Source organism: Setaria italica, chromosome V, assembly GCF_000263155.2.
Source record: "Setaria italica strain Yugu1 chromosome V, Setaria_italica_v2.0, whole genome shotgun sequence".
NCBI lineage: Eukaryota > Viridiplantae > Streptophyta > Magnoliopsida > Poales > Poaceae > Setaria > Setaria italica.
The window spans coordinates 43,701,558-43,714,529 of record NC_028454.1 but is presented as its reverse complement, the minus strand read 5'-3'; the positions used below and the strand labels follow the sequence as shown (position 1 = coordinate 43,714,529).

The window sequence follows — 12,972 nt, the reverse complement described above, 5'->3', positions numbered from 1 at the left end:
CACATAGCCCGGCACCACTAAATTCAGTAGGCCCATGGCTCAAATTCAGTGGGAAGGAGGAAGATAATGCTGAGGAGTGAGAGGACCCATGGCTGAAATGAACTACTCGTTTTCCCTTTTCCCCCCTTTTAGTGTGTTGTGTAGGTTCTTGGATGTAAAGGCTTTGTACTGTTCCAGGAAGTTTAATATAATCCCTACCCCTTTCGCAAATTTTTTTTTGCATTCCTGACCAACATTGTTACGTTGTACCGTGTCATTGGTGATTTTTGAAAAAAGAAACACACAAAGAGAACAAAGTTATCGACCACTAAAAATGCAAGATGGAACACATCTCAACTGATTATTCTCTTCATACGGCTATGTGATCTCTTCTGCTGTCACTCACAGTCCAAATACCTGTTATTGTATAGAAACTACAAATATATGCGACTGTGCAACAACGCAGGTCTTCCACGCCAGAATTCAAAGGAGAGAGAGCTCGTGCTCGCGTTCTCCGTCGGGAGATGGCGGTGTCCGACGAGCGACTCCACGGTGTCGTCGAACATCTCCTCGACGCCCTTGAACCCCTGCATCCCCAGCGCGCGGGCCTTGGAGGTGTCGTAGCCGTACGACTGCTCGGCGTAGACGTGGGCAGGCTCTTGGGGATCGGGTACGAAGGGAACCGCCGCATGAGCAGGGCGGCGAGGTCGCCGCAGTCCAGCACCGCCGCGTTGCAGATGTACCTCCCCTGCGCGCCGGCGGCCTCGTAGGCCAGGATGTGGCAGCTCGCCACGTCGTCGATGTGGACGTAGTCCATCCGCCCGTACACCGTGAACTTCCCCGTCTCCCCTACAACGACATGGTTTCACTGGCATTCAGAAACTAGAACGTGTGTGCAGAGAATATGGTTCTTTCCAGAGCAGGAAAGCTGCACAGCGTGTATGGCGACATCTAGAGTGTGATGGACCAGCAATTAGGCTTACGAGACCTGATGAACAGTTAACAGCGTGGTCAGATATGATTCGATCACGCACCTTGGAATAAGCCGAGGACATCTGAAGAAGTGGGGCCAAGCTCGGGGGACAGACTAGGTCCGATAACAAAGGTGGGAAGAACAGTCACGAGGTCGATCTTATGCTCCTTGGCGAACTCCCAGGCCGCCTTCTCAGCTAGGATCTTCGCGACAGCGTACCATATCAAGGATCACATCGGAGAGATAACAAACACTCTTCAGAGAAATTGTTTGCACTGGCATAAGATCAGAGTGAATTAGGATTGGATTGTCCCAAGCTCACCTGGAGACTCTCGCAGTACTCGATGGAGCTCCATGATGTTTCATCCAGTAACACGTTAGGGGGCAGGTCAGCTTCGTCCTTGATCCTCACAGTTGACGATGAAGATGTGAGGATGACCCTTTTGAGCAAGAGATTCTTTTTGCATGACCGTAGCACGTTCAGAGTGCCATTTATTGCTGAATTAAGCATTTGCTCCTGCAAAGTCGTACCATCATATTTATTGTTTAAAAGACTTAGAGCAACTCTAAAAAACTGTTAATTTTACCCCAATACCTCTTTTAGGGAAAAAAAAGAGAAAAAAAACTTCAACAATCCATTAGAACTCCCAAAAATATTAGCGACGCGCAAAAAACACCGCTCGCCCCGCGTATATTCGCGTCGGCCGGTCTTCCCCAATCCGCCTCCCTCCCCTTCCCCGCGCGCGTTTTTTCCCGTCGTGCTGTGCCCGGACTGCGGCGACTCCGTCGAGCGGGCGGCACCGGGGTAGGCTGACATCCTGGACGTGCACGCGTGGTCGGGTAGCTGCAACCCGGCGAGGAAGCGCAAGCCACAGTGCCCCGCACCGCGGTGCAAGGAGGCGCTCACCTTCTGCAACACGATGCAGTGCAAGGGGTGTGGCCTCAAGGTGTGCCTCAAGCATCGGTTCCCAGCGGACCACAGCTGCGCGGCGGCGAGAGCGGCGGCCGCGAGGAGGGCAGTCGGTGGGAAGTGCGGCCACGACGCACGGAAGAAGGATGGCAGCTGACGGCCACTAGTGGTGTCCATCCGGAGCTTCAAGATCTGCTGAGCTTCAAGATCTCCTGAGGTTTGATGTATCTGTAGCTTCAAGATCCGGCGGGGCGAGCAGCGGGGCGGCAGCGCCGGCGGTGGGCGGTGGCGATGCGCGCCTCGTGCACTCCGGCGGGCGCTTGCACTACGTGGCCAGTGATGGCACGCAGCTCAAGGTCTGAGTCCTTGACGACGACGATGGCTCCTCACCTGCTGCACTCCGGTGACGCTTGAAGCACGCAGTTGATTTTTCGGACAGATTTTAGCCTTACACCGCTATTCAATTTTTCTTTCTTTCTTCTGCAATTTTTCTTTCTTTCTTCTGCATAAGTTCTTAATTTCTCAGTTCAACTTTAGAAACTTCCCATTCTTACAGTTGCATAATACTCACCTCATATTTGTATTCACTTCAGGTTCTAGGAGATAGAGTAGAAGCACAAAGCTCCAGAATGCCCATGGAGCTTGTATTCAGGCACTGCGACAAAGATACACTGAAGATAGCCATGGTGAAGTATGAAGAGACTTTCGGACAAGTAAAGCTGAAAGGCTTTGATCTCTACAACATTCCAATTTTAGTGTTTGGAGAGTTGGAGGAACATTCTTTCTAGCAACAGAAATTCTTGAATTAGTATAAAAACACTATAGTGGTGAATGGGTGTTTACAGGGACTCAGCTACTGAACTATTCCTGCTCCCATATTACATGTTGTAGTGCTCATAATTCTTGAAGATTGTCGGTAATTATAGTGCTATAAGAGTTTGGATTCTGCGTACCTTGAACTTTACTAATATCAACTGGGCTATACTGCTAACATATAATCCAAGTACAAATGCTGCTCTGCATTTTGTTTCCTTTTCTATGTAGATCCCTTGAAAGCTCAAACAACACTACTCAAAACAGAAGGGGTCGAGGAGGTCCGGTGCATGGCGCAGCACAGGTCCGGTGCATGGCGCAGCACGTGGAGAAGGACGCCTGGTGTCATGGGTCGAAAGGTGGGCAGGCTAAGTATATTGGCCGAATTATGACAACATGGCCTTTTTTTTAAAATTATTGGGAGATAGTTTTTAGTGTTTTTTTTGGCTTAATTTGTTTTTTGGGGGAAAATATTTTTAGCATAGCTCTCAATACCTCGTTTTGGGGAAGAATTTTTTGAAAAACTCTTGAAGTTGCTCTTATAAGACTCATGGAAAGTAGTGGATCAATTCGCCAGTTCATTCATGGGACTGTCCTCTCTTCAATGAATTGAAATATCCATTTTCTATCAATTACCGTTCCTATCCATTGGATGTAGATCCAACTATCAAAATCACACCCCCCTTCTCTGTTATCCTTTTCTTCTTCCCGTCTTCGTCTTCCTCGATTCCTCTCGATAGCCTAAGCCACGCGAGGCCCTGATGCGACACCCCGCCGCCACCCACCTCCTTCCTGCTCCGGTGGCCTCTACCGCCTCCGTAGCTGCCCTTTGCCGCCGCCAACACTAACCTGTTGGGGTCTGATGCCCCCGCCACCTCCACTACCCACCGCGGCACTCCACGAACAGATGGCAGCTTGACTCCTGGTCTTGTGTGCATAGGGGGCAGCGCCCTGAATTTGCCGAACCTTGGGCTTGTAGCCTGTCTGATGTCCACAGTCGGTTTTGGATGGCCAACCAAGCGAAGAACGTACATTTTGGAGGAGCCCAAGTTTTCCAAATCAAAGTTTTTCAGGTTTGTCTTCTCGGTTCCGATGAACTGTGCACGATACGTTGAAGCTGTTGTGTATTCTCCATTGTTTGAGAATTTCCAAGTGTTGGTGTCTTACACATTTTCCCTTAGGTCGGCGTCTCAGACCGCCCTCCACAGTTGGATGAATTCGATGAAGTGCCGGATCGAAAAATTCGGGTGACGCAGGTTTACATCACGGACCTATCTGTTGCTGCTTAACACTTCCTTCAATGATTTTTTTTCTTCCTTGAAATCTTGAAAATATTTGGTGCTATATCACACGGTCTTTGTCCTTGCAGCCAGACGCTTTGCCAAAACAAAGTTCGCGCACCGTCGCCCACTGTGATTGAGGATGCTGCCGCTAATAGGAGCATGTCTGTTGTGTTGCATGGCAGGTCATGATCGTCCCAGCGTTTCTAGTCTTCCACCCAATCCTTCCACAACCAACGCAGGTGCAGTGCCTGCACGAATCTGCCGAAGCGAAGGATGCCCAAGCCCCCCAAGTCAGTTGGACGAGTTGATTTAGGCCAATTCACTTTGCACTTCGCGTCTGTCAGGACCTCGGATCCCGCCCAGAGGAATCTTCTCCTCTTGGCGTCTATTTCCTTTAGGACGCTCTTCGGCGCTCTCAAAGCCGTGAGGAAGTAGATAGCTTGTGATGTGAGGACTGACTTGACGAGCATCAATCGTCCCACGTAGTTGATATTCTTCCCATTCCATGTAGTCATTTTCGCCACTGCCTTGTCCACTAGAGGCTGAAAATCAACATGTCGAAGCCTCCTAGTGGTGAGAGGTAGACCCAAGTATTTGATGGGGGAAGTGAGACCTAAGGTTTTGAAGGATGCTATCCATGTTCAACCCTGTGCATCGATTTGGGACTACCGTTGAATTGTGGAAATTGGTGTTGAGGCCTGTGGCATCACCGAAATGTGACATGATTTCGACCAAATTTGAGATATCCGCTTGTGTGGGATTGACAAAGATGGTCGTGTCGTCCGCATACATCGATACCGGGAGATCGTTTACGTGTCCTTGTAATTTGGAAAGGAGCCCTCGATCGGTGGCTAGTTTCAGGATCTTCTGTTGCGGATCAATGGCAATGAGGAACAGCAGGGGGGGTAGTGGGTCCCCTTGTCACAGTCCTCTCCCATGCTTGATAGGCCCGTTTGGCATCCCGTTGAGTAGTACTCGTGATGATGAAGTAAGCAAGAGTGCGGCCACCCAATCGCACTAGCGAGCGGGGAAACCTAGTCGTTGCATGAGGGACAAAAGGTATTCCCACCTGATGGAGTCAAAAGCCTTCGCAATGTCAAGTTTGAGCAGCAAGGCAGGACATTTACTTTGCTGGAGACGTCTAGCCATGGAGCAGAATGACATAAAATTATCGTGAATGCTACATTTTTTGATGAACGCGCTCTGGTTTTTAGATACGATTGTGTCCATGTGAGGTACGAGTCGCATTGCCAAAGCTTTTGTGATAAATTTGATGAATGAGTGAATCAGACTGATTGGGCGGAAATCAGTGATTGTGTCAGCCCCTTCTTTCTTAGGTAGCAAAATGATGTTCGCTAAGTTTAGAAGGCTCAAGTTGGCGGTCCAGAGAAGGTGAAAAGCTTTTGCTGCATTCATAACGTCATGCTTGATAATCTCCTAGCACTCTTTGAAGAATACGCCAGTGAACCCGTCCAGTCCTGGGGCTTTTTCAGCTGGCAGAAGATGAATGGCTCTTTTAATTTCCTCTTCTATGAATTGGGAGTCTAGGCCGTCGAGGTCGTGGCGTTGCAGGTTTAGCCTGTCCCAATTGATGTCGTTTTGGCATGACGGTGGTCGACGAAGGGCAGCCGTGAAATGTTCCTGAGCGACTAATGCTTTTTCTTCATGTGAGACAGCCCATCCAGAGTCCTTTTATAGTCTCTAAATGTGATTTTGCCTTTTGTGTGCATTCACTTTGCGATGGAAGAACCGCGTGTTCGCATCTCCTGCCTTGAGATTTGTTATGCGCGCAGCTTGTTTCCTTCTCACTCTTTCAATCGCAGATAGGCCTAACACCCTCCTTTTTGAGTTGGGTTCTTAGTTGTTGCTCGCCTTGGGTGAGTGATTGCAATGTCCAGACGTAGGATGACCTCCAGTGACATATACAGTTGTTGTCTTGCATTGGTATAAGGCCACTGCTCCATGCTCGCAGCGCCTGTGAGGTGTGAAGGAGTTTATGGTACAATATGTGGAAAGTCTTGTGATGTTCGGTTGGCGCATTCCGTGCATTCGTGACAATTTCTTTGAATCACGGCATTTTCATCCAAAAGTTCTCAAATTTGAAAGACCATGGCTTCCTTTCTTGCTTGAGTTTGATATCGCTGCAATGGTATTGTCTGGTTTGCGCTTGCAATTCTGATTGCCCGAATAATTGCTTCGGTGATCGCCGTTGCGATTTCTGTCTTGTTCTTTATTGTTGCTAGTATTGTTGTCACGTCCGCGATTGCAGTGTGAATCAAACCTTTCGCGCTCCTTGTCTTCTTCGTCTGCCCATGAATGAGCCATAATTTTGAGTTCTTTGATATCCGCTGGCTGGCATCTGCAAAAGTCTTGGAACATGCGTCAGTCCCAGAGACCATTTTGAAAACATTCAATTACATCTGCTTTTGAGATGTCGACAATTATAGCCTTTTTGTTGAAAAAACAGTGTAGGTAGCTGCGGAGGGACTCATCCTTTTGCTGTTTAACCTGAGCCAAGTCAATTCTGTTGCCGGGACGCTGCATAGCTCCCGCATAGTTGCTTGTAAAATCTTTCTTTAGATCAGACCATGAGTCGATGGAGTTAGGTTTCAAAGATTCGAGCCAAGTTAGTGGCGTTGGTTCCATGCATACGGGAAAGTGGATGACTTTTGTATCATCGCTTCCACGTGCAGCTTGAACTGCTAATGCGTAGCAGCGGAGCCACTGAACTGGGTCTTGTTTGCCATCATATTTAGTGTTTGAATTTCTCTGGGAGAGTAGCCTGCATGATTTGTCTTGTAAAAGCAGGGAAGTGGTCATTGTCATCACCCTCAGCTTCATGTTCACGACGGCGGTTGTTGATTATATCTTGAGCATCACGATTGTGGTTTAATGTTTCTCGAAGATCACTAATGTGCGAGGGTTCTGGAATTACTCTGCGGTGGCATGGTTCTTCCGCGGAGGCTGTATGACTACCCTCAGCTGCATCTCTGTTTCATCTTGAAGCTTCGAGTACGCCCCTATGTTGTCTTGGTTCGTCATGTTGTTGGTTTGAGAGTCTTGCATTGTCTCTACTATCATCATGATGACTTGGGTTACGAGGCACGGATGGGATTGGTGTTTCTTTGTCAAGGAGTTTGTATGCGTGTTCTGCCAAGTATAACAGGGGTTCGCTGTATTTGTTTGGAGGCATTGAATGAGCGATAAGGTCGATAGAAGCGATAGCGGCAAGTGGTGTGTTATGTTCTTATGTTTGAACTGCTTTGAATGCTCTGTCGAGGTTCACAATGGGAACTCTTGCCGCTAAAAGTCGACGACGTTCCACTCTCTGATTGTTTCTTGCTCTTCTTTGAGTTCTCTGGCTGCTAGTTTCACCCTCCGGGGCGTCGGCTGATAATTCATCTTGGGAGACTTCTTCCATTTGGCGTCCCGATGAGGAGTTCTTTGGTGGTGATCGCTAGTTCCTGTTCCATCAATTGGCGAAACCATAACAAAGAGTTCTCTATTCGGAGAATAGCTTCCAGAGCTGGATGTTATGACTTCAGTGGAGCCATCTTCTTCATGGATCAGTGAGAGTGGAGTACCCTCTTGATATGGGAGGATATCCAAGTGTGCGATGAGGCGTGATTCATTGTCTTGGGCAAGGAAAGATGGCTTCATGCCAGGCTAGTAGACGAATCTGCCTCGCGGTGTTGATGTGATTACTAGGCCCCGTTGCGAACCTGATAAGGGGAGTTCTTCAAAAGAGTTCGAGTCAGAGTTGTAGTCCTCAATTGACTCTAATCTGGACCCGAGTTCAAGGAGTCGATGGTGACGCAGAGACACGATTTAGATAGATTCGGGCCGCTAGATCGCGTAATACCCTACGTCCTGTGTGTTGTATGCTTGTGTTCGATTGAACGTATTTTGAGGGGGTCCCTACCCATCCTTATATATCCAGGGAGCAGGGTTACAGGGTAGCTTTGAGTACAAGGGTACTAGTCGGACAAAACTATAGAGTTCTACTTTTAACTCGGTAGAATAGTTTCCTTGTATTCTAACTAGCCCTTCAGGAGTTCTATGTAGTCTACGTTGCCCTGTAGCGTAGTCTTCATGTCCTGAAACGTCTCGAGTACGTCCCTTTGAGTGGGTTCGTACAAACCCTCTGGTGGGTCCGAGCATGTATGGTTGATAGGTGCCCCATGGCACGACAGTGAAAGCATCGCAGGGGGGAACGACAATCGGCTGCACGGTAACGAGGATAGAAGCAGTTAAAACATCTTCCCTAGAGGTCCGTGGGGACTGGCTGCCGCACCACGCGCGCCTACCTCCGCCGTTCGCACCGCCGCCGACGTCCCTCAACGGACCACCACCCGTCCTTGTCCGGGGCTTTGAGGTCCACCTTCCTCGAGCGGTCTTCCGGGCCCACCTTCCTCGAGCGGTCTTCCGGACGTAGAACAATCCGCGACGGGCAGCCCCCAGGCACCCCCTGCGAAACAACGACTGAGGACTCCCGGCAAGTGGTGCACGGGGCCTGCAAGGTCGAGTCCATAGAGGCGCCCTTCAGCAATGCTTCGTTGAAGGAGATGGAGCGCTGTGGGAGAGGAGATAGGACGTCGTCGGAGTCAGCCGCAAGTGGAGAGTCATCATGCCATCGCTGGGCTTTAGGGCGCCCCGCCGTTCCCCGGGGAAGAAACGGAGGGGAAGATGAGGGAGGAGAGAAAAACGATGCCGAGGAAGAGGGGTTGGCCAGGCAAGGGGGAACCATGGCCTTGAGGGTGGCTGCCGGGGCCGGAGTGGACGCCGGCGTGGGGCAGGTGGAGGGAAGGGGAGGGGTCGGGAGGACGAGAGCCATCCTCACTTATTCTAGTTTTTTCATGCGTTGTAACTGAAAACTATTTTCTTCTAAATACAAATGACATGCAGCTCTCCTGCATATTCCGAAAAAACGTGAATGGATCAACCTAATCATCTAAAACGAAGTGGAACTTGCACCTTAGTCACCAGTTATCACCCGTGTCAATCATCACCATCAAAATCCTTGTGTCGTTCTTATTGAGCTCTAATCATTAAACTTTACCTTCGGTTAGTGAGGCATGAGGAGAGGAATATGGTTAAAAGGGACAATTCAGGGAGCGTATGGCTCCAGGGTACTAAACTTTAGCCCTATCATATCGGATGTTTAGATACTAATTAGAAGTATTAAATATAGTTTAATTACAAAACTAATTACACAGATGGAGGTTAAATCGTGAGACGAATCTATTAAGCCTAATTAGTTTATGATTTGATAATGTAGTGCTACAGTAACCATTTGCTAATGATGGATTAATTAGACTTAATAGATTCATTTCACGAATTAGCCTAGGAGTTCTGCAATTTACCTAGCAATTAGTTTTATAATTTCATATTTAATCCTCCTAATTAAGATCTGAATATCTGATGTGACCGTGACTTTAGCCCTTTAGTATCCAAACAGCTCCTCAGTTGATGTCCGTGGCTTGTTGCCACCGTTATGGTATATTGGTATGCCCGACATTTGCACCCTCCATAGATGGAAGCAAAAGGAAAGGGAAACCCAAAAGAGGAGTGCTCGTAGCTGCCGTAGCTTCGCCTAGTGTGTGTATGCTTCACGAGCACAGCAAGCCACCGATCTGCAAGCAAAAACTAATCTTCCCACGGAGGATTTACCCGATGCGAAATTATAGACTAATCGAGCCCGCCGTAATCTCATTGCTGATATCTGGCATGTTCTCCAAGCCACTCCATCCATCCCCACCATTTCAAGTCGCGATCTTGCAGCAGTTGATGGATTTGCTGCAGTATACATAGGCAGATCCAGACGCGCGCCACGAAGCCTCGATTCGTTCGGGAAGCGACGGCGGCCGCGGGGTGATGGAGACGCGGCGGCACCGGCGCGGGCGGAAGCGCCTCCTCCTCCCCCTCTCGCTGCTCTGCCTCGCCGTGCTGCTTCCGAGCGCGCTGCTGGCGCCGTCCGCCTCGGCGTCGTCGTCGCCGGAGGCGGCGGCGGCGGGTGGTAGCAGGAAGCGGCGCTGGGCGGGGTTCGACTACTACGTGCTGGCGCTCCAGTGGCCGGGCACCATCTGCCGCCAGACCAGCAATTGCTGCGACACCAATGGCTGTTGCCGGTACCATTTCGCCTGCCCTCTATCTTGGCATTGTCGCTGCTGGAACTCGATTGAGCGAGCTCATTTGGTTTTCCTTGACATTTCCTGCAGATCGAAGCCCCTTAAATGGTTCACGATTCGTAAGTCCACGCAAATCACTTGTCTTCCTCATTTGGCCGCTGCACGTGTATCTTGTGAATTTCCCATAAGCAACTATTAGATTCTCCCGTCAGTTCATTCGATTTAGATACGTGAACCATAGATGATTTTCCAAACTTTTTATTGCATATATCTGTCCTGGAGTTAAGACTACAAAAAACCACATGCTGCGTATTTAAATAAAATTGTCATATTAAGAAAAGACGCAATGCACTCAGCAATTATTTGATGGTTGCTGACTTAAAAGTGGTGGACGTTTTTGAATCTCTGAGCAGGAGTGAACGTCCTCCAAATAGTTTACCTGCCTGATCTGTTATTATGATCAGCCATTGTTTGATTTGGTTCCTGTCAGACATAAACTTCTGCTGAACTTTTTGACACCGAAATGCATTGGTGACAGTGACAGTGATAGCTTCGGTTGCAAGTTTAAAGCATGTGTATGCATTGAGGTTGCACATTAAAGTGCCATAAGACCATTTCTTCCAAGTACTAAATATCTCATATACTAAAATGGAATTGTCATATTAAGAAAAGGACTAAATAAATGCGCACAGCAATTGTTTGATCAGTTGTTGACTTGAAGTGGTCGATGTTTAGAATTTCTGAGCAGTAACAGTGAACGGCCTCCAAATAGTTTACCTGCCTGATTTGTTGTTTTGATGAGCCATTGGTTGATTTGGTTGCCATCAGACATTAACTGCTGCTGAACCTTTTTTTTACACCGAAATGTATTATTGATAGTGATAGCTTCCGCTGCAAGTTTAAAGCATGTGTATACATTGAGGTTGCACATGGGCACCAAAGTAATATTTAGACTAAGACAATTGCATCCAAGTAGTCCTGATAGCCATTTCTTTTCTTTTTTTCTTTTGAAAAAAAAGCTGATAGCCATTTCATTATCATCATTCTGTCTGAACAGATGGTCTCTGGCCACAGTACAACTATGGGGGATGGCCATCATGCTGCAGACCCGCCAGATTCAACATCAATAAGGTGCCAGCTTTGCAAAATCTTTTTTAGAACAAAATGTCTGGACTACTGCAAGTTTGCCATGTCAATGTGCTTGATTTGCTTTGCCACAGATCTTAATGCTGATGCCGATACTAGAGAAGTACTGGCCATCCCTGTACTGTGGCTCTTCATCAACCTGCTTTGGTGGAAGGGGGCCATTTTGGGTGCATGAGGTGATTGGGATTTTTTGAGATTTGACTACCAGGAAGAATGCATATGCTGAGTGCTGACCAAGGGTTTCTTTTGTTTGTGTGCATGTGCTGATGGTTTGCTGGATCTTCTCCAGTGGGGTATGCAATTTCTGAACTTGTTGGCAGAAAAAACTGTTGTGCTCAATTACTTCTTAATTTCATTAAATTAAGTAGTCCGGTTATATCTTGTTTTTTTGCAGATATAGTGTCATTCAAGATCTGTTCCTAACGTTCTACTCTATTTTATTTTTTCTGGCAGAAACTCATGGAACTTGCGCTTATCCTGAAATACAGGATGAATATGACTACTTCTCCACAGCACTTTATCTCTACAGCAAATACAATGTTACGGTTAGTTATTAAGTTATCTCATCTCAGCATGCCATGCTCTTTGCACAACAATTGTGAGATTGTTAAATTTTGCCGGTATGCTTTTACTATAGTTCTTGTTCTTGTTCTTGTCTTGCAGAAAGCCCTGAGAAAAGCACATATTCGGCCTGCAAGCAGCAGAAGATACGCTGTTGGACATATTGTTGCTGTGATTGAGTACGCATTTGGGGCAATGCCATCACTTGTTTGTAAGAATGGCTCAGTTCAAGAACTTAGGCTCTGCTTCCACAAGGATTATCAGGTAGGTAGTTTCTGTCAGTCATAGCTATATTAGTTTTTTTTTCCTTTTCCTTTTCCTTTTTTTTTGAGATGGTACATAAAAGTTGCTGTTCCAACATTAAGTAATAACGTTTCTGGAAAATGCTAGTCCTTACATACAATACTATGAATTTAAGTCAAGTCAGTTGAAGCAGGAAGATAAACTTATGCTGCTATGGTAGTAAAGAGAAGAGCTCAGCTTTGGATCAGGAGTATAGTAGGCTTTAGCATAAGCAATTATTAACAAAGGACCATCATATAACTAAGATAAGCTTTGAAGTGGACGTATGAATGCCCCAGCTTCTAATACTGTTGATGCTCACTTGTATATCTTGTGTGGCAGCCTCGTGATTGCACGTTCGAGACCGACAAGGCAACGAACAGCAGAAGCTACTGCCCTCGCTACGTCACCTTCCCATCGTACAAACCATCCGGTGAGCTCTCATTCTATGCCCGTTGCTGCTGCCGTTGCCTGAAACCAGTTCTGAATACATGAGAAGAGAATTTTTCACCTTGGCTTTACACCGTTTCTGCTTGGAAGTACACTAATTGCCGCTGTACTGCCACTAACTGAACGCTGTGGTTATGGTTGCAGTGCTGGCCAATGCTACGGAGGGGATCATCGACCAAGCCAGTGGCGAGCTACACGCGTACGGCTGAGTAGAGTTCAGACTCTTCAGGGTTCTGAACTCCGACGAGCACCGAGTCGTGCAGAGCGACGCTACATTGATGTGTGTAAAGAAACCGCCAGCCCTGCCTGGTTCTGAATAATCTCCATTCATGAATCATGAATTCATGATCTCGCGTATGATAGGCCATTGAGATCTGGAACGTGATGTGAATAAATATCTGAAGAGAGCCCCTGACGTTTTTCCACGAGAAGTCTCTGCCATTTGCG

General features: G+C 47.6%; 1 protein-coding gene and 1 pseudogene across 1 annotated transcript; one reads left to right on the top strand and one right to left on the bottom strand.

Moving 5' to 3' along the window:
* Positions 1-317: 317 nt before the first annotated feature.
* LOC101770331 lies at positions 318-2,039 on the bottom strand (annotated as a pseudogene).
* A 7,448-nt stretch (positions 2,040-9,487) lies between these two features.
* Positions 9,488-12,966, top strand: LOC101765571 (ribonuclease 2). The gene is made up of 9 exons (XM_004970840.4): positions 9,488-10,086; positions 10,177-10,205; positions 11,144-11,217; positions 11,307-11,408; positions 11,522-11,525; positions 11,686-11,777; positions 11,896-12,057; positions 12,418-12,508; positions 12,670-12,966. The coding sequence occupies exons 1-9, from the start codon at positions 9,833-9,835 to the stop codon at positions 12,732-12,734; spliced, it is 873 nt and encodes a 290-aa protein (XP_004970897.1). The 5' UTR covers positions 9,488-9,832; the 3' UTR covers positions 12,735-12,966.
* The last annotated feature ends 6 nt before the right edge of the window (positions 12,967-12,972 follow it).